Source organism: Phocoena sinus, chromosome 9 (assembly GCF_008692025.1).
Source record: "Phocoena sinus isolate mPhoSin1 chromosome 9, mPhoSin1.pri, whole genome shotgun sequence".
Taxonomy (NCBI): Eukaryota; Metazoa; Chordata; class Mammalia; order Artiodactyla; family Phocoenidae; genus Phocoena; species Phocoena sinus.
This window is the reverse complement of record NC_045771.1, coordinates 46,523,816-46,546,207: the sequence shown is the minus strand read 5'-3', so window position 1 is coordinate 46,546,207 and position 22,392 is coordinate 46,523,816. Positions and strand designations below refer to the sequence as shown.

General features: G+C 34.7%; 1 protein-coding gene across 1 annotated transcript in view; it reads left to right on the top strand.

The window, feature by feature from the left end:
* The window catches only part of ZNRF2 (zinc and ring finger 2), a 99,065-nt gene extending 77,716 nt beyond the window's left edge, over positions 1-21,349 (top strand). Inside the window, exons 3-5 of the mRNA XM_032643199.1 lie at positions 7,266-7,371; positions 15,224-15,303; positions 18,415-21,349. Of these exons, the coding sequence (XP_032499090.1) occupies positions 7,266-7,371; positions 15,224-15,281 (164 nt within the window). The 3' untranslated portion in view covers positions 15,282-15,303; positions 18,415-21,349. The remainder of the gene's footprint in view (positions 1-7,265; positions 7,372-15,223; positions 15,304-18,414) is intronic.
* The last annotated feature ends 1,043 nt before the right edge of the window (positions 21,350-22,392 follow it).

Sequence of the window (22,392 nt, the reverse complement as noted above, 5' to 3'; positions counted from 1 at the left end):
ATGACTTGTATAACTTCTTGCAGCTTATTAGGTTCCTTTTTTTAAAAAATTAATTAATTAATTTTTGGCTGCATTGGGTCTTCGTTGCTGTGCGCGGGCTTCTCATTGCAGTGGCTTCCCTTGCGGAGCACGGCTCTAAGCGTGCGGGCTTCAGTAGTTGTGGAGCGTGGGCTCAGTAGTGTAGCTCGCCAGCTCTAGAACGCAGGCTCAGTAGTTGTGACGCACAGGCTTAGTTGCTCCGTGACATGTGGGATCTTCCTGGACCAGGGATCGAACCATGTTCCCTGCATTGGCAGGCGGATTCTTAACCACTGCACCACCAGGGAAGTCCCAGTATCTGGTTTTATAAAATACTTATTCCTGAGCTATTTTTTTAGGCAAGTTAGAAACAAAAAGGTCCAAGAAAGCTAAATCTATAAGTTTTAGTTAGTGTTGTTTTTGTATATTTTACTGTTTGGAGTATGTACTTTGGGTTCCATTTTATTTTACTTATATTTTCTTGGAGAAGGTGCCAAATGTCAATTTCCAAAATATTCCCAAGAGTACACATCTTTCCTTAAAAGTCATCAGAAGACTCACAACTTCTGTCTCCTCTTGAAGAATAGTCTTAATTTTAAAGTAAATTTCTAACAGTGCAAATGAAAAGTGGCTATGTGTTTAGCCAGTTCTCAATTATATTTAACCTAAAGAAAGCATTGATGCAGTAAATGTCAGTAGCATCTAGGCAGAGGAAGCCCGCAGTTTCTCATCGAATCAGAATAAGAAGTTTCCAAACAGGGTAAAATTTGACCCTGACCATGAACTTTGAGTTTTAGACAGTTTAGTAAAGGTTATCCCCATGTTTTTATTGATATATTAATCTTACAGTGAAAATGACTGTTTCCCTTTGTTAAATATCATTTCTAACTCCCCTTAATGATACTTGAGTACAGTAACATCTCACGGATCTATAATCTAGAATATTAATGTTAACTTCTCTTAAGTCCATTAGATATAACTCTATATCTGAAAGTATTTATTAATAAACCTTGTGAGCCGCAATTTTTCATTCTTTGAGTAATTGCTTCTTACTAATGTTGTGAATTTTTTTAATTCTTGACTTTTCTAGGGATTATTTCACATTTCAGCTGCTTTTGTTTTCTACTGCTATCATTGAGGGTTCAAGAACAAAAAATAAGTCTTCAGGTAAAAATGCCTGATCCATAATAGTGCTTGGCATTGTATTTTGCTGAAAAGATCATACACCTTTGGATACTTGATCTGAAAATAAGGTTGTGATGATTATGAAATTTTCGCATGGAGTTTTGTTGGCTGCCTCTAACAAATTTGGTCTTGTTGTTTTTCTCCCCCACCACCCCAAAGGATTTTGGCTGTCTGCTTTTTTTCATGTTGTCTTGATGTGCAATAACTATATGGATATGTGCTTGTACTTGCTAAATATTTTAATTTTGCATATTTGGCTGCTTGAATTTTAAGTAATTTCTTTGGGTGATGCAAATTAAGAGCTTGAGGCTATAAGTAAAATAACAGTTTACAGAAGTTTTTAGTTTATAAATGTGTGTTCCTTATCTACTGTATTGAAATATATAGATTTCACATTTTGCAAAAATTAAATTTACAATTCAGTTTCTCAGTTGCACACATTTCAAGTGCTATTTTCAGGCCGTATGTGGCTAGTAGCTACTGTTTTGGACAACACAGTTAAAAGATTATTTCTGTCATCATAGAAAGTTCTATTGGACAGGGCTATTTTCCTGTTCCATAGAAGGAAGTAAGCGGTAAAGTGTGAGCTCATTTCTGATACCAGTTTTTATAGCAGTTTAATAACTCCAGAAGATAAAGCATATGACCAGTCTTAAGCATACTTCCTCTAAGTAGGTAGCTATCCTCACCTTTAATATTTCAAACCTAACGTTGCCTAAAACAGTTTGCTTCTGTATTTATACTCTTAAAGTGAAATTGTTTTGTAGCAAAATTCATGAAGTTGTAGAAGGGCCAAAGACTTACCCTAAATTTGAATGCTGACCCTAGAACTTACTAGTTTAGTAACTTCTGGTAAGTTACCTAATTTATTTGAGCCTCAGTTTCTTTATCTGTAAAATGGAGGTAACCTTAGTTACCTCATAGGATTAATAAAAGACTTAAGTACGTCTAAAAGCATGTAACAAAGTGGACATTTATAGTACTTTTAAATATAGAATGAAGCCAAAACGTTTAAAAGTTAATTAGGCAGTATCGTTTGTATGGAGTTGTTACCAGTCTGGCAATTATAATAGGTCTCTAGAAATGGCTGGGTCAGGAGTATCCTATAGAAGTTTATGTTGGCCATGGGATTATTTATGACATTTTATAAAATTGCAACAACTAGGATAACCAGAATGGGGAGAAGAGGACAGAGATAAATGACCAACTTTGTTTTTCAAGAAGTCCATAAAGGTTTTTCTGATAATGATAAAAACTGATATTTTGTATAGTGTTTTTATAACATGAATTTTTACACAAGAGTCTTTAAAATTTCATCTCTATAATATTTTGAATACCTTTATTAGTGCTAGTATTAAAGAAGAGTAAAAGGAAACTCAAGGGTGACCAGCATTTTGGATGTTATGTACCTAACTAATAGTGAGAATGGAAATTCATATATCGTTTGCAGCTTTAAATCTTACGCTCTTTCTACTTCAGCACGCTGTTTCCTTGATAGCAGTTGTTTTCTGAAGCAGGGGTATATTTCAGAATCTCTAGGGATGGGGCCCAGGTATATGTTTTTTTGTTCTGTTTTGTTTCTCTGTTGAGCAGAATACATACCCAAGTGATTCTGGTGCCTACTTCTTGATAAAATCATTGTTCTATTCTAGGTTTAATTCTTCTTTTCCTGTATCAGTACCTCTAAATCAATGCATAGACCATGTGAATAAATCAAAGAATTAGACTGATAAGGAATAATACACTGATTCCAGCTGTTAGGTGGGACATCAACAACACTTTTGAAAAAGCAACACAAGTTTAGTTTCCTGTTCACAGTCTTGAGTATCTGTCCACTAATCAGTGCTTGTGGAGAGCGGGAATTCCATACTAGCCAACCATGGTAGTTAAATCTATTTGTGTTCCCTTCTCTGCTTTTCTCATATTAATTTTGGCCAGTTAGTAGTCTACCCTTAAGGTATTCTAGTCCTAAAACATTGACTCCTTATTGCCTGAGATGGTTTCTTCATGAATGTTTTCAATTGATTAGCTAAAGACTTTTAATAACCTTTACCCAGCTGTCTTAAAGATGCTTCAGTGTCCTGGATTTAGTGGTATTTCTAGGCCCTATTTAACTCTGTATGTATCTCATTACTAAGCTGAAAATTTCCCTTTGAAAGAAAGTACAGTGTCACAATGGGGTAGGAGAGGGGCATACTCTGGAAAACCTCCAGTCAAAAGTTAATCACGTTTCATAGTAACTTTTCAAAAATAAAAACTACCTTCAAAGACAGATTCTATTGGAAATAAGACTTTCAAATTTGAAAATTAAGCATTTGCTACTTGGGGCAGTAACTGTTGAGAACGAACTGTCTTTTAACTCAGAGTTGCTTATCAAAATGCAGTTGAGCAGTGACTATAATATGTTAATGTTAACTTTTAATTTTCTGAGCAGAGATCATTTCATTACAAACTGTTTACATTGGATATTGGGCTGCACTGAAATTAATGTGTTTGGAATGTTCTTATATATGTATATGTATATATACACACACACACACACACACACACATATATATGTGTATATATATATATATATCTTAACGTAGAAAATACAGTTCTGCATATTTTTTATTACTTGGGCTTTAGGACCTTCTGATTAAAATGACTGACATTAATATGTCATTCTAGATTAAACTAAAAAGATTTTTTAAAATTAGTACCTGCAAGGCATATCATTATATTCTTCTTATTTTTATTTTTTTGCCGTATGCAGGCCTCTCACTGTTGTGGCCTCTCCCGTTGCGGAGCACAGGCTCCGGATGCGCAGGCTCAGCGGCCATGGCTCACGGGCCCAGCCATTCCGCGGCATGTGGGATCTTCCCGGACTGGGGCACGAACCCGCGTCCCCTGCTTTGGCAGGCGGACTCTCAACCACTGCGCCACCAGGGAAGCCCTATATTCTTAAAATATATATTCTGTTAATTATGTGCAGATTGGGTTTGTCTTTGTTGTACTGTAAATAAATTTTCTTATAAACAGAATAACCAAGGCCTTTTAAGATATTAAAATTTTCCCAACTCAAAAGATTTTTAAAACCTATTGTAATAAAGAAATGAGAGTTGGTAGTTCTAGGTCAACATAAAAGCAAGTTTAAGACACTTACATTTCTGTGAACAATGAATTCAGAAGCTTTTACTTCGTGGATTTCTACCTATTTTTATTTTGTGTTGAGAATCTGTTACATAGATTTATATGGCAAAAATGTGGCAATACTTTTTATTTTTTAAAAGCTGGTCTATCTAATTTATGTTAATAGAGATTTTTTTGGTTCCTTTATACTTAAATCTAGATGCATTGTTACTGTATTCCAAAAGATAGAAAATTTGATACCCTAGTCCATCAATTCTAAGACACACTTTATAAATTTTAACAGCTCTGAAAAATGAGACATGTCTTAAAATTGATTTGTGTCATAGTTTAATGGAAGCATTTTTTTCTTGGTGAAATATAAAACTCATGGTGTATCTTATAATTATTGATGTCTTAGGCTTGATAAAAAGTGATGGTTAATTTTTTGAAGTTAGTTTTGGGACTTAGATTTATGTTACGATGTAGTATATCTTTGTGGTGAAAAAAATCTAAGTGGTGAGAACATACCACAAAAAATTCCATATTATTTGGAATTATACCTGTACTATGATCTTTTAGTGTTTCCTTCATATCTTTTCCTCTTTTTTTCATTGCTATCATCCTAGTGTTAAATAATAAAACTAAAAAATTTGGTAACAAGTTTGATATCCTTTATTCAAGGGAAAAACAATCCATCGATTGGGGGACTATAGTGCCTAATAAGCACCTCCCCAGGGGACTTTGGACAAGAGTGAGTTTTATGGGGCCTTAGAAGAGGCACTGTGAAAACAAGGCATGATTGGCTAGGAGGCTGGGGTTTCCTTATAAGGCTAGCAGGTTCTAGGACAAAGTAGGCTAGCTAAAGCTGAGTTGGAGGATTGTGGTTGGTGTTGGGTTTCCTTGAGAGTGAGGTATTTTCTGTAGTTTAGGCTGACTTAGGTATAGGTTTGGGATGTGGTCAGAGCCACTGAGATGACTTCCATTTTGTGGGTTCCAATATACCAATTAACTTTAACACTAGTTAGGTGCTTTACATTAAACTGGTTCCCTCTCTGTGGAAACCTGTCCAGAACAATAAGAGGAAAATGGAGATCAAGAGAAGGAGGAAAGACTTGGGGTTGCAGGTGGGGTCGGGGTTGTGGTTGGGACCTCCAGGGTCAAGAAAAGAAAAATGGGGAGAGGACTCTTGAGGGGAGTGTTGATAGGCATCATTTTCCATTTACCCAGTTCCACTTGCCCAAAAATCTTCTTCTGGTTAAGTCTTTGATGTGATATATTAGCTTGTGAGCTACCCAATAGTTAGCTAAAATTACTTCAACCATATTCCCTAGATTCTGAAAGCATAAGCCTTCTTGCTAAGGCCTTTCCTTTTTCTGTGGAAGTTGCCCTCTTACCCCCTCTAGCCTTATGGGTAAATCATCTGCTGCTACCTTACTTTCTGTAGACCAAATAGAGTCTGTATTTCATCTTAATGTGCTATCTCAAAATGAATATCTAAAGGGGGAACTACTTATAGAATGGACTTTTCTAGAAGGAACTGTTACAGATATGTGCACAATTAAATTTGTTGCTGTTTATAAGAGGTATGGGACTAGCAGATAAGTACTTAATTTTAGGAGACTTTCCTGCCTTGCTCTGTGTTTAAGCACTTAGGTAGAGATTAATGCAGCCTTTCCCCTTTAGCTTGTTTGGTTTTATTTCCAAAACCAGTAATTTATCTATTTGTGATATAAATTTATACTGCATGTTCCTGCTTTTGCTTTTTGTTCTCCAAACTTACTAAGAATGTGTACTCTTCAACAGTTTTAATGGCATGTTTTAATTATTCCTCATTTAAAAAGAGTTACAGGGCTTCCCTGGTGGCGCAGTGGTTGGGGGTCCGCCTGCTGATGGCGGGGGAAGCGGGTTCGTGCCCTGGTTCGGGAGGATCCCGCATGCCGCGGAGCGGCTGGGCCCATGGGCCGTGGCTGCTGGGTCTGCGTGTCTGGAGCCTGTGCTCCGCGGCAGGGGGAGCCACAGCAGTGAGAGGCCCGCGTAAAGAAAAAGAAAAAAAAAAAAAAGTCACAAAGTATGTCTGGCTAATATACTCTATTTTAGGCAAGATCCTTGTAAAATTAAAATTTAACGTTAATAAAATGTAATTAAAATTTCAGTATAAAACATAAATTGAGAGAGCCTTTTTTTTTCTTTCCCCCGAAAGGAATTTTTGCTTTATAAAGGGTTTCACCATAGGAATATTTTAAACAAAGTGATTAAAATACCCTGCAAGTTAGTGTAATTGCTGCCTGGAGTAGACTTGGCATTGTCATGGGAAAGGATTAAGACCTAAATATAGTACAGTTATTAAAATTGGGAAATTTAATGTTAAAAAGAAAAAAAGGATTAATGTTGAGCCTAATGCCTGAAATCCTCAAGTTTCCAAAAATCCCGTTCAGAATCTACACAAAAGCTTTGATTTACCTTTGTATTTTCTTGAATTAAGCAGATTTTTTTTAAAGTCCTGTATTAAAGATGATTTCTTTAACTTATGCAATTTTGTTATTTTAAAAATTACAATAGTATTTTCATGTCTTTTCTGCCATGTTATACTCTATACACTTTTTTGAACTAGCTTGGGCACCAGATTAATATTGATTAGTAGCATAAGGACAGTAAATTCCAAATAACTGACTTACTGATAAAGTTTTATAGCAAAGTCATTTGCAAGTTGGAGGATTCCATACTGTTCTTAATTAGTAACTGCAATGCCTCAATGAAATCTAAATGGAAATGAGAGACACTGTCCATAAGTAAAGGTAAACATTATTCACTGATTTGTGAATAGCATTTCAAATAGAGGTGCTGAGTTTTATGTATTTCTGACAAAATATGCCAGTCACCACTCTTCATAAGTTAGCTTTCACATAATTCTTTCAGTTTTATTGTCCTAAACTCATTTTCTTTTTTCTCAGAGGATGTGCTGAGTAAAGATGCTGGGGAATGTGCAATATGCCTTGAAGAATTGCAGCAGGGAGATACTATAGCACGGCTGCCTTGTCTATGCATATATCATAAAGGGTAAGTTTATTTTTATGTTAACCAAATTGATATTAGACTAAAAGACCTTTCTCAGGTTTCATACTTTTGTAGTTAGGGCTGAAAAGATTTCTTCTTCATTGAAACTCCCTTTCCCCATTTCTTAAAAAACAATAGCCTTACTGTTGGTGGGAATGTAAATTGATACAGCCACTATGGAGAACAGTATGGAGGTTCCTTAAAAAACTAAAAATAGAACTACCATATGACCCAGCAGACCCACTACTGGGCCTATACCCTGAGAAAACCATAATTCAATAAGAGTCATGTACCACAATGTTCATTGCAGCACTATTTACAATACCAGGACGTGGAAGCAACCTAAGTGTCCATTGACAGATTAATGGATAAAGAAGATGTGGCACATATATACAATGGAATATTACCCAGCCATAAAAAGAAACGAAACTGAGTTATTTGTAGTGAGGTGGATGGACCTAGAGACTGTCATAAAGAGTGAAGTAAGTCAGAAAGAGAAAAACAAATACCGTATGCTAACACAAATATGTGGAATCTAAAATAATTTACAAAAAAAGGTTGTGAAGAACCTAGGGGAAGGACAGGAATAAAGACGCAGGCGTAGAGAATGGACTTGAGGACACAGGGAGGGGGAAGGGTAAGCTGGGACAAAGTGAGAGGGTGGCATGGACATATATACACTACCAAATGTAAAATAGATAGCTAGTGGGAAACAGCCGCATAGCACAGGGAGATCAGCTTGGTGCTTTGTGTCCACCTAGAGGGGCGGGATAGGGAGAGTGGGAGGGAGACACGAGGGAGGAGATATGGGGATGGATATATATATATATATATATATATATATATATATATATATACACACACACACACATATGTATATGTATGGCTGGTTTACTTTGTCATACAGCAGAAGCTGACACACCATTGTGAAGCAATTATACTCCAATAAAGATGTTTTAAAAAAATGACCTTTTTCCTGCTAGTACTAAGAGTTAAGCCCATATCTGTTTGCATCCCAAAGGCTACCATTTGTTAAGCATTTACTGTGATCCAGGTGTTGTCCATAGCTTCTTGAATAGGTTATCGTATATAAGCCTTGTAACAATCTCATTGTACAGCTGAGGAAATAAGCTGGGGAACCACAGGCAATCTCTCCAAGGTCACATAGCTGGTAATAAATGGAAGAACTGAGATTCTAGCCATGTCTGTTTGACTCCAGAGCCCATCTGGTTTTTCATAAAGTGTTCTTGGTTTCAGGAAAAATTTGATTTAAGACGATTTAAGGTTACCTACAAAAAGAATAGAAAACTATAACTTTAAAAGCAATAAAAGAAATAATGTGGAATTTTATTTAAAAGCAGGGCATGGGGGTTGGGGATAACATAGAGAAAATAGTAAATAGTACCAAAACAAAGAGGCAAAAATAAATCCAGTATCAGTAATTATAATAAATCCAAATAGATCAAAGTAACCAGTTGAAAAGAAATCAAAAGATTGGGATATGCTGTTGATGAGCAACACACTTAAACATAAGGGATATAGAAAAATATGGATGTAAAGGGATAGTAAACTATATCCAGGAAAATATTAACTAAAGTAAAACTGACAAAGCTAAATTAATATTGGACAAAATTAACTTTATTGCAGAAAATATTAATATTTTATGATAAAAGTATATAAAATTCAATTCTTTGTGTACCAAAGAACACAGTCTCAAAATATTCGTAGGACTGTCAGAAAAAATTGACAAATCCATCATGATAATGGGAAATTTCAACACACTTCTCACTGAGTCAAGCACACATACACAAAATTAGTTAAGACCTAGAAAAATTGAGCAATACAGTTAACAGATTTGATCTAATGGATATGTATGTGTATGTCTGCACCCAGCAATTAGTACATTTTCTTTTCAAGTACGTATGAAGTATTGTAGAAATTGATCATGTACTAGACCATAAGACAAGTCTTAACAAACCACAAAACGATGGTACCATACAGAAAGCTGTTCTCTGAGCTCAGTTTGATGTCAGTGACAAAAGATAAATATTCTGGGATCAAAGAAGAAGTCATAAGGGAACTTAGAAAATACTCTGAACTGAATAATAGTGAAATCCAAGGCTTGTGTTAAAAGAAAGACTGAAAGGGACTCCCCTGGTGGTACAGTGGTTAAGAATCCTCCTGCCAATGCAGGGGACATGGGTTTGATCCCTGGTCCAGAAGGGTCCCACATGCCACGGAGCAGCTAAAGCCCATGCGCCACAACTACTGAGCCTACGCACCTAGAGCCCATGCTCCGCAACAAGAGAAGCCACCACAGTAAGCCCACGCACTGCAACGAACAGTAGCCCACGCTTGCTGCAACTGGAGAAAGCCCGTGCGCAGCAACAAAGACCCTACGCAGCCAAAAATAAATAAATTAATTAATTTAAAATATTTTTAAGAAGACTGAAAATCAATAATCCAAGTTCTTACTGAAATTAGAAAATTGGTAACAGAATAAACACAAAGCAAACAAAGATCAGAGAAGAAAAAGATTGAATGAAAAAATTACACACTAGAGTAGAGACTGACAAAGTCAAAAGTTGTTTCTTTGAAAAGAATAATAAAATAGATTAGCCTCTGGCAAGATTGTCTCTAGAAGGAAAAAATAAACAGTATAGGAATGAAAAGGAACACATAACTCTAGATATGGCAGAAATTAAAAACGATTGGAAAATTCTGTGAAAAATTTTATACTTTTCAAGTAAAAAATTTAAACAAAACAGGCAGTTTCCTTAAAAATATAATACTGTCCAAAATGACACAAAAATAGGAAACCTGAATAGACTAATAACTATAAGTAGTTATTAAGACTAACCCTGAAAAACCACAAATAGTTTTTTAAAAACCAAACCAAAAACCTAAAAACAAGCCCATGATAACAGTTGGACAGCAAATTTACCAGATACCCAAAGAACACCATGTTAACAGTTGTAAATTCCCCCCAAAAGTAGAAGATGATAGAAGGTTCTCCCACTTATTTTATGAGAATAGTATAAACTTGATAACCCAAATCAGACAAGGACAGGATAAGAAAGAAAATTAAAAGGAACTCTCATTTATGAATGTAAATGCAAAATCCAGAAACATACTAGCAAACCAAATTCATCAATATAGACCGAAAGTAATGCCTTTCAACCCAATTGGATTTACGTTACGAATGCAAAGAAATATATGATTAGAAAATTTATGTATATAAGTTACCACATTAACAGAGGAAGAGGACCAGATTAATAAATTCTATATTATTAATAATTTAAAATCAAAAGCAAAGAATAAATATTAGATAATATATTAAAATTAATAAGAATTTAGCTGGGTTGCCAGATATGAGCTCAACACATGAAAAACAGCTGCATTCATATCCCAGTATAAAAAATATATATAACTTTTTCTTAGAATAAAAAAATTAACAGCAACAGAAACTACAACAGGAATAAAGTATGTTGAGAATAAATCTTAAGGATATTCAAGACTTTAAAACTTTATTGAAAGATTATAGAAGGTTTAAAATAAATACAGGTACCTTTTTGTGGCTAGGAAAACTCAATGTCATAGAGATGTCACTTCACCCCAAATCTATGTAGTTATTAATGCTATTCCAGTCAAATCTCAACTAGTTTTTTCATGTAACTTGACAAGTTGATTCTTAAATATATACAGATAAAAGAACAAAGGGCCAAGAATAGTCGAGACACTCATAAAGAAGAAAGCAATGCTAGGGGCAGGGAGCTTGTCCTGTACAAATTCACTATAGGACTATTAATTAAGACAGTGTGGAAAGGGTATAGGTGGGTAAGTGGGAAAGAATAGAGTCCATAAACACTCATGCATATATGGAGAGACAGCATAACATGGAGGTTTAAGAGCATGGGCTGTTGGGAGTCAGGATTCCTAAGGTTTGAATTCCAGCCCCTCTGTTAATTCACTGTGTCATCTTGGCCAAGTTACTTAATTTTTCTCTGCCTTAATCTGTAAAATGAGGCAGTAGTACCAACTTCATAGAGTTGTTCTGAGGTTTTTAAAATTATCATCATTTATTTATTTTTGGCTGCATCGGGCCTTAGTTGCGGCATGTGGGATCTTTTGTTGCGGGGCACGGGTTCTTCGTTGTGGCGTGCAGTCTTCTCTCTGGTTGTGGTGTGCAGGTTTTCTCTCTCTGGTTGTAGCATGTGGGCTCCAGAGCACGTAGGCTCTGTAGTTTGCCACACGCAGGCTCTGTAGTGAGGCATGCGGGCTCAGTAGTTGCAGTGCGCGGACTTAGTTGCCCTGCAGCATGTGGGATCTTAATTCCCTGACCAGGGATCGAACCTGTGTCCCCTGCATTGAAAGGCAGATTTTTTTTTTTTTTTTTTTTTTTTTTGCGGTACGCGGGCCTCTCACTGTTGTGGCCTCTCCCATTGCGGAGCACAGGCTCCAGACACGCAGGCTCAGCGGCCATGGCTCACGGGCCCAGCCGCTCCGCGGCATGTGGGATCTTCCCAGACCGGGGCACGAACCTGTGTCCCCTGCATCGGCAGGCAGACTCTCAACCACTGCACCACCAGGGAAGCCCAAAAGGCAGATTCTTTACCACTGGACCACCAGGGAAGTCCCCCTTCTGAGGTTTTAAATGAGTTATTTTTAGAAAGTTCTGGCACATAATAGGTGCTATATAAGGTTTGTTTGACATGAATAAATGGAAAAACTGGTTTCCCAATTAGTTCATAAGAATGAACTATTCAGTGAATGGCACTGGGATCGATTGATATGTTATTGCTATGAAAAAATACTGTTATTGATATGAAAAAAACAATTGAATCCTGTTTTACATTTGAAATAAGAATTCCAAATTAACTGCCCGTGGAAACTAAAATCTAAAGTGTCGGAAAGAATATAGAGAGATGTTCTTAACCTCATGGTAAGGAATTATTTGGGGGGCTAAGATAACCTCCCCATAAAAAGTTAGAAGACAAGTTGATGAATTTGACTACGTTAAAATTTTAAACTTTTTTTGCATCATGATACTGTGAAGAAGTTAAAAACTAGACCTCAGAGTGTTTTCATAACAACAAAGTTTTGCTGTCTGAAACAGTACTCTCCTTCAGCAACTTTCTGTAATGCAGTTAGCTCATTGTAGTTGGTAAATGGTATAGAAGGGTGACAGCATAATCACATCATACTGGTTCATATATAATATTTTTCAGCACATTAATGCTTTGCTCCATCAAATAAGAGCAAATATGGAAGCAAGCCATGGAAGAATACAGTTAACTTTAAGGATGCCCATTCACCAAGTAGTCTCACACCCAATTCAGTTAGGCTCTGGGATTTATTTTGGAAGTGCCTGTTTACTTCATAGTTCTCAAATTTTGTGCTTTGGCTTTTGTCTCCGTAACTCAGACAGTATCAGTCCTTCCTTAATCCTCTTTATATCAAGCTAACCTCACCCTTTTAAAAGAAATCCTATATTTACAGAGGTATTTTATTTGTTTGGAAGGAACACAGCTTTGTTCCGATTACAGGGTTGTATTATTTGAGTCTGCCTTTAACCTGTTTTTTTCTCTCATAAACCCTGTTATTTTTAGTGAATAGTTTTGTAGAAAGCAAGGTTCATCAAAAATGTGTATATTATGTTACAGCTGAAATATCTGGATAATAACTTCTTACAAGTCTGTAAGGAAAAGACAAATCAAAATAGAAAAATAGGCAAAAGTTGTTGACAGCCAGTTCACAAAAAGGAGCCGCAAGTGTCCAGTAAGCATACAAATGAGTCTGCTGTACATATCCTACAGCTCAGTAATTCCACTCCTAGGTATATGCTCTGGAGGGACTTTTGATCCTGTGCCCCAGGACAGCGCTGCTGCTACTGCTTAGTGTGCAGGTACAGGGTGAGATCAAGGAGCTTCTACCAGGAAATAAAGCAATACTGTGCTGTCTTCATTAAGAAAGCTGTGCAGTGCTTAAAAAAGTCAATCAGAACAGTGTGTTTAGAGGACTGGTAACAAATAGCTCAAGGATTAGCACTGTGTGTACCACCCCTTGAGTAGTGCTGGCTAAGAGATGTATAAGAATGTTCATAGCATCACTGAAAGTGTCCATTGGTAAAAGAATGGATACATAAATTGCAGTGTGCTTATACGATGGAACATTATACACAGTGAAAATGTAAAAACTAGAGCCTTATTTATTAACAGTTGCGAACCTCAAATTGACTGAAAAAAAGCCACTAGAAGAAAGCATACCTTATTCAAATGAAGTAGTATTCAAATAAAATTTAAAACATGGAAACAGTACTATACATTGTTTTGGAATACTCATATATATAGTTTTAGAGTAAGAAAATGCCGAAGGAAGTAAAGCACCAAAATCAGGAGAGTGACTTTCTGCTGGATTTTGGAGAGAGGAATATAATATTTTAAATAACGTGGGTTGATAGAAATTTATGTAAGAAGGACCTGGGATTTTAAATGGTTTCTTTGTCTAGATGAGCTGAAATCATATGATTGTAAAGTAAGAAGTACCCATTTTAGATCACAGAGGTGTACTATTCAGATGTGTTGGGAATTGTTAACACATCTGGAGTATTTTGTTCATTTCTCAGTACTTTGTCGTGAGAGGTATTCTGGTAGACCAGAGGATGTCTAGAGCCAGGTGAGTCGAATAGAGAGCAGGCCGAATGAAAAAAGTGTCATAAGCCAAATTGGGCATGTTTATTTAGACAGCAAAAGGACAACAAAAATTGTTTTAGATATTGAAAGAATGTCAGATGGTTGAGATCTTTTACCTTCTTTCCTTTTAAATTTATCCATCATTTTTACCTATCATCCAACTGTCAGGATATGAGGTTGGATAAATATTAATTTTACCCTTCAACGTATTAGCCAAGCCTTCTAGCTTGTGGCATATGCAGATTTGCAATGTGTCAACAGTGAGAATGTTGAACAGTTTAAAATCTGCTTGGGTAACTTCCTAGCTGTTGAGCAAGTTACTTAACCTCCTTAAGGCCTTGAGTTTATCATTAGAACTTTCTTCAGGGATGGAAATGTTATATATCTGTGCTGTCTAATAGGGTAGCCACTAGCCATGTGGCTGCTGAGCACTTGAAATGTGGCTAGTGTGACTGAGGCAGTGCATTTTTCTTTTATTTAATTTTAATTAATTTAAATTTAAATAGCCACATGTGGCTTGTGGCTTACTGCACTGGACAGTGCAGATCTACAATGATAATTATATATGCACCCTAATATTTAACTTCCTATAAAATCATGCAATAGTTTATAAATACAAATGGATGATGGTATATTTATTTGTATATATATATGTATATATATATATATGTATTGCAGGAAGGAAGGGATAGAATTAAATTAAGTTTTCAATACTCACATCACATAAATATGGTCTTTTAAAATGTAATGCAATATTGTCAAGAATTAAAGCTTAAAAGCTTGCTCTATGGGATGAACTGGTTAACATTTGCATAAATGAACAACTAGTTTGAAGAGAGAAATATCTGTCCAGATTTGTCCTTTAATTTTGAATATTGGTAAAGTGGTAGTTCTTTAGGTTCTCTTTTGGGAATGGTTGTTCTGTTTAAACTTTAAAGTACTTCATAGCATAATTCTGCAAAGATTCATTTCCCTACTGCTTAGAATAAGAATGTAATAAACATATTCTTTTATTTCTATATGCCAAATATGGTCATTAAAAATATTGAATTTTTTTCCACAGAGATATATTAATGTCAAGAATAAGCATTTTTATTATGACTGTTATGATATAAATAATTAAACATAAGTGTTTCAATTTTTCTGGTTTTTTTCTTTTCTAGCTGCATAGATGAATGGTTTGAAGTAAATAGATCTTGCCCTGAGCACCCTTCAGATTAAGCATCAGCTTCCTGTTGTATAGGTAATTCTCCCATTTTCTGTTTTAATTGCTTTTTAAACTGTTACCTGAGTTATACATTCTCAACCACCGTTTTTATTCACTCATTTATTAATTAAGGGGGGTGTGTGTGTATATGTGTTCCAGACATTGTATTAGGCTACTTTGTAGAAAACTCACAGTAAATGATACATAAAAACAACTTTCTTGATTTCCTGAAGAGAGTCATATATTAAGTAAACTCTACATTTTTGGTACTTTAAAACACTTTAGCTTATTCAATTTTAGTTTAATACTTTAAAAAACCCCATGAAGTAAATATCATGACCCCATTTTACCAATGAGAAACCTGAGGGTCAGAGTAATTAAGTTCTGTGACATTAAGAAGCACGTTGCACCAACAGTCCAAGGACATGTAGTTAGCAACAGAATCAAATTCCATACTGTTAACCATAACTTCCCAGGTATGTTTTTAGGTAATGCAATATAATATAATTCTAATCGTAATAATTAGTTAGCATTTATATTGCATTATTATGTGCCAGGGATTGGTCTAAGCATTTTACATCTATTTATAACTCATCTAATTGGTATAACAATCCTTTGAGCTCGGTACTCTTAACTACTCCCGTTATGGAGATGATGAGGAGATTAAGTTTTAGAGAGGGTAAGAAACTTGTCAAGGTCACATAGCTAGTTCCTTAGTAGAGCTGGGAATTGAATCAAAAGATTGTGTTCTTTGCTATTTTGCTATTATTAGGTAGGAACAGTTTCTTGAGAAAGTTACATTTGTATTCATTCGTTCAATTTAATCTTTCACTTTTGTATCCTACCTATACAGTAGACCAAAAAAAATTGAATTGAATTTTAAACCAAATACAGAATTTGTTTTCCACTATTGATGTAGCTTATTCATGATTCTGCATTTTTTGAAAATGTTTAGCAAATTGAAATGAAAACCTCACTTGAGTATTGCTATTTTTCATATTCCATCATTTAGCTTTGAAAAAATAGTTAACTTAATTGCCATCTTCATGTATGTGAAAAGCTTTTTATCTTTATCATTTCAAAAATGATATAAAACATTGTGTTTTATATGAAGGCAGAATATTTTAGCCAATCTTGGAATTGTTTTGGAAGGAGTTAGAACCTCTGTGTTCAGAGACTCATGATAGTCACAGACAACAATCTTTTCTCAATGTCTAAGACTGGAGGCAGGAAACTAGAGCAGATAATACCTGAGATCTAGTCCTGTGCTGTTCCCCCATTTCCTTTTATTTCAATAACTCCTGGTCTTACATTTGAGGTGTTGAGATAATAAACACATTCAAGGAATTCTGTTCCCTCTTAATGAGGGTCATTTAATAGCAGCAGATTAGATTATTGACAAAATATATTTGAGATAACTTAATAGCAGCTATAGCAGCTGAAATAAGAGCTGCAACATTGAGAGAGACCTCTGTCTTAATAACATTAGGGTTATGCCTGTGAAATGTGAAGGCCTGGGTAAACTGTATCAGCTTTTGAACCTTTTACTGTGAGATGATTCAGATCATACCTTGACACATTTGAGGTATGAATTGGGATTAGGTTGCTGTTTAAGAGAAGTGTGGTGATGAAGTGGTATTTTGAGGATACATGCATGTATGTATGTTTTTATTTTACTGTGTAAAGTGTTTTTTGAAGAGGAGGATACTTTGGAATGTCTTCAGGGTCACCTTACATCTGGGCCAATAAAGTAAAGCTATAGCTAAAATTTTAGAAGCTTTTTAAGTACTAAAAACCAATGCTATGGGCTTCCCTGGTGGTGCAGTGGTTGAGAGTCTGCCTGCCAATGCAGGGGACATGGGTTCGTGCCCTGGTCCAGGAAGATCCCACATGCCTCAGAGCGGCTAGGCCCATGAGCCATGGTCGCTGAGCCTGCGTGTCCAGAGCCTGTGCTCCGCAACGGGAGAGGCCACAACAGTGAGAGGCCCGCGTGCCACAATGCTAATAAAATGAAATTTTTATCTTAGTATTCCACGTATCAAAATAATATGTCTAAATCTTTCACCCATAGATAAAATCTATCTTTTTAGTCAGTAAACTTTTTTGTGTGAAAAAGGAATTTTATGATATAAAATATTTTATTACATGGTCTAATCAGCTAAATTTTTCTTTTAGTGTCACGATGAGGTTATGGGATATGTGGAACATGCATCTCATCTCATGGTCAATATGCATGTCTGTTGGTTTTAAACAGTATTTCAGTTTCCTTACCCTATATATCAATGTTTTCTTCTTCTTCATTTTTTTTTTTTCATTGTGGAACCTGAGTTCGGTGGCAGCTGCCCTCAGAAATGTGAACCAGTGGAATCTTTCTCTATGGGTCTTGAAGAGTCATTTCTGAGAATGTGTAGACATGGAATATTTCAGCTCTTTCACATTTTTGCTTTTGTTCTGACTACCCTTATTTGTCAAATGATAAATTCTTCCTATCTCTTTTGCTGTCCTAGATTAAAAGTGTATGGGTTTGGGTGGGAGGGAGGCTCAAGAGGGAGGGGATATGGAGATATATGCATGCATATAGCTGATTCACTTTGCTGTGCAGCAGAAGCTAACACAACATTGTAAAGCAATTATACTCCAATAAAAATGTAAAAAGAAAATGTGCAGGTTTGAAGAGGATTCAGTGTTGTTAAAACTTTTTTTAAGGCAACATGTAAGTAGCACTTCTGATACTCTTCAGCGTACTAATTTAGCAGTCAGCCCAAAACAGAGATACATGAATATCTAAGGTCTTGATTAGTTAGGAAATTGTTCACTATTTGTAATTCAAGGATTTTAGTTACTTGGAGAGGGCTTAGTTAATTGTGTGTGTTTGTTTTCTGTAGTTTGGTGTAGTCTTTATTGTGGTGGGGGAACGACTGTTACTTAGTGGCTATTTTTTGTAACTATTTTAAGATTTAATTGGTCCTTCTGTGTCCTTGATTTGTTCTTTTGCAGAAAACAAATTTTATCAGTTTTTAAAATACTAAATAAGTGTATGAAAATTTACAGTCTAAAGCAGTGTTCATGGGGAAATGGATGTTGTATTTTGATTTGTATTACTATCATGGACCATTGCTTAAACTAAATGTATCCACTTTTACACAGGTTTCCTTGTCTTTTCAAGATGCTTGAAAAGCTGAGAGGATACGAAGATTTATCTCTGGAAAAGCAAAAACAAAAATGCAGGCACACTCAGCCAGAAATCTAAGTTCTGTGAGACTCAGTAATGCAGAGATGGACAATCGTACAGGAAAAAAAAATCTGCTGAGGAGAGGACAATTGTCACAGAACTCAGTGTACCAAACATGAATAAAGGACACACAGGGATTTTGAAAATGCTGCACATCCCTTAATAGTCATCTATATAGGTAATACTGATGAACATTTTATATTCAGACACCAAAGTTAACTGATTTAAAAGTTGATTTACTTTTTATTAAGTTCTCTAGAGCTGCGCAACTAGTTGTTTTTAATTTGTTTTGGTTTTTAGTTTGGGGTCCCTTTATTTTCCCCAATATGATGTTCCTGCATTCATCTATTCTTAAATTGAAGACCACGTAATTTACTTTTTAAAAATTAAAGTCTTGAATGTGAAACCAAGAAATGTAATCAAGCAGTAAAACATTCTCTGAATGTAGACCGTGATCTCAAGTTCTTTGATTTTTTTTTTTCCCCCAAGAGTGGAAAATAGACTTCTACATAGGAAAGCTAAAGTATGTTAATACTTCAAATTAAAGGTTTAAAATTATCAGAATGCATTCCAAAGAGTAAAAAAATCAAGTTACATAATTACATTTTAATTAATTAAATTTGGATTATCTACAGAATTGCAGTTTATTAAATATGTTGTTTCCTTTTTAAATAAAACTGCTCAACAGTTAATCAGCAGTGAATCATTTTGCAGCTATGCAACTTTAAAAAAATACTAATTACCAATTTTAAGTGCTTCCAGCTACAGTAACTTTGTTTTAACGGGTATTTTTGTTTGTTCTTTTCATGTAATTATTTTATTGTGCTTTGCATCTCCATGCAGTTTTCCTACATTTGGGTAAAATATTTAGTAGGTTGTAAACTTAATAACTTATGAAAAGGGTAAAATAAAATTTTCTTGAGTGGAACTTGGAATAATTTGAGGGACATTTTTATATACTTTTAAAAATCAGAATTTAATTGGGATGCCAGATTTATAGCAATTTGCATCTTTAATTTTCCAGGTAATCTGGGGTTTAGCATTTGATAAATGATTTTTTAAAGCAAACATGAAGATTTTGTTAATTTATAATTTATTAATGTGTTATTACTGTAATTGAAAATGTTAGAGACTTTTAAATTCAGTCTTGTTTAGAAAGAAATGTATTAAGCAAAATTATGTGAATAAATATTCCCACAAAATACATCTGAATGGTTAAAAAATACTGGAGGAGAGCTATCAGGGCTGCAACAGTGAATGTCTTTTTTTTAATATATATATCAAAAATACCAGTAAATAGATTTCATGTTTTCAACATAGGGAAAATATTATCAGTGAACAATTTAAGCAGTGCACTTTACTCAGTATAATTGAGAGTTACACAGTACTGTTTCCTTATTTTAAGCTTTCTTTACTCTAATGTATTTGTTTGCTTTTCTGTTTATTGCTGCTATTCTTCTCAATTTTTTTTCTACTCTATTGCTTCTGTTTCATATTTTTTAAAAGGGCACGTACAGGAGCAACTGCTGCTACCCAGAAAAATATGTATATTATAAACAATTAAGAGTTTTTCATTGCTTTCAGTGTGATTCTAAACCAGGTAATGTTTTCCCTAAAGTTCTACTGTGAAATGTCTTTTGTTTTGCTATAGTTGATAGAAGAGTCCAAAACCTCCATTGTGACAGCTGACAGCACAGTTTCATAGGTGCTTTTTTTAACCAGTTATGGAAAATATTCTTCCCTCAAAGAAAATATTCTTTCCTTAAATTTTTTCTGTTATCACGAAATCTTAATATGAATACACTTTAGTTCACATTTTCAATTTTGTAAGCTTTCTCTCCCTCTTTCTCTCTCTCACACACACACACCAAGAAAAACCTCTTAGAATGTGAATAGTTTTTTTTCTACTGGTATATTGTTATGGTAAGAATTATTTTGTTGTCTTCCATTCTTAAAGGAAAAGATTTACTATAGCTGTGGTAGTTAACTATTGATATTCTCTTGGAAGTTGATTTTCTGATATAATTTACTCATTGACTTTTAAAGTTTATTGGCCTAAATTCCCTTTTCCTTCTTTATCCTGTACCATACTCTCACAATCGTATTCACTTAGCCTTTGTTTGTCATAAGGTTCTGTGCTGCAGCTCCTACAGTAGAAGCTCCTGTGGTTTAAGAGAAAGTTCAGTGTTTGTCAGTGTCAAGTGCTACTTGATTATTTGTCTAGAACAGTATCTACTTAAATCTGTTTATAGTGATCCCTTTTTTGTTAAAATTTACAAAAGGTAGCCTTTTTTTTTTTTTTACTTTAAATTCAGTCTCCATCAGTGACTTCCTAAAAAGAAGAATTTAGAAATTGAAATTTTTTTAAAGCCCAGATGCTCCAGTTTTTATTTAAAGTCAAAATTGCTAATCTGGAAAATATTATAAGTAATATTGTACATAATGTCACTTATAATATTTGTAAATTTATATACAGACACTGCATAGTGTAAGTAGGACATAAAATCACGTTACGTGTTTAAATGTGTAGCTGAAACTACTGACAACTGAATATTATGGAGATAAAGAATGAAACCCTAGTTGTCAAATTGGTTATAGTTTTCTAGAATCTTTGTAAATACTTGTTTTCAAATAAGATCACAGTTGGGTATATAGAAAGCAATGTGTTCTGAAATTTCACTTCAGTGCCGCTCTTTTCTTCATAATGGGTTTATTGCCAATTTTGACTCATCTTACGGTGATCTGGCTTTTCCCCCCCTAAATGTGTAAGAGAGTGTAAGAATGTATATGAGTACAATTATTGTCTTCTTTTGGCTCTTTCCCACAGAAATAAACTAAGAATAGTCTTAATCTGTGTTTTTCAGATCTGGTTATAAATCAGATATAGATTGTGTTTTAAGAGCAGTGTCTGATTGAAATATAAGTAATGGTTTCCATAACTCATTATTTTGTGGTAGCCAAAACAACTAAATAAGTCATGTTGTTAACTGTTGGGTACTGGGTAGGTTTTAGTTTCTTAGTGCAAGTCTTCTATTTTTTTAAATGTTATACAGTTATTTCAGTTTTCACCTACTAAACAGTCTACTAGAATGTAGCCCCAGAATGCCTGAGGAGCATACTTGCAGTATGTATTTCAAAAAGATTCCAGTTTAAATGAGTTAATGAAAATACCAGATTTTTTTTTCAAAGCTTAGTTCGCTTGCTAAATTTGGGTTTAGTGAAGTTTAAGAGCAATTGTTTAACATATTATAGCAAGTCACAGGGATATTCCTTTAAATGAAAAAAGACTGTAAATTTAATGTAAATATTATCTATTTTATTTACTAAAAGAGAGTTAAAGAAGGGAAATTTTCTAACAAGCTACATTTGAACAAAGCATGAAACTCTTTTAAAATTAAAGAATAATTGAACTTACCATCTGATTGACATTCACATTATATGTTGATATTAATATCCAATCCTTATGTTTTCAAAGAGAAAGTTTCCATATAAATCAGATTATTAGGAATTTTATAAAACTACATAGAGATAAATATTGCTTTAAATATGAGAACAGTTTGTTAGTTGCAGGAAGTTTTCTAATTCATTTGGGCCATTTTCTTGCATTTTGATTTATCCTGAGGTAAACTCGGAGCATATTGACAGTGGGTGGTTAAATGTGAAGTGTCCCTTGTTCTTTCTTAGATATTTTCTAAGGTAAAAAAAATTCTAGCATGCCAATATTTTGTCTTTGGCCCATTCCCCTTTGTTTCTGAAGTATGTAGCTTCTGATCTTTTTCTTTGCTACAACATACTGTGAGGAACATTATGGTAGTTACATTATCTGTGTTATTGTCCACTTTCCTTCTCTACCCAGATCTTTTCATTCTGAAACTAAATTGTTACTTGGTTTT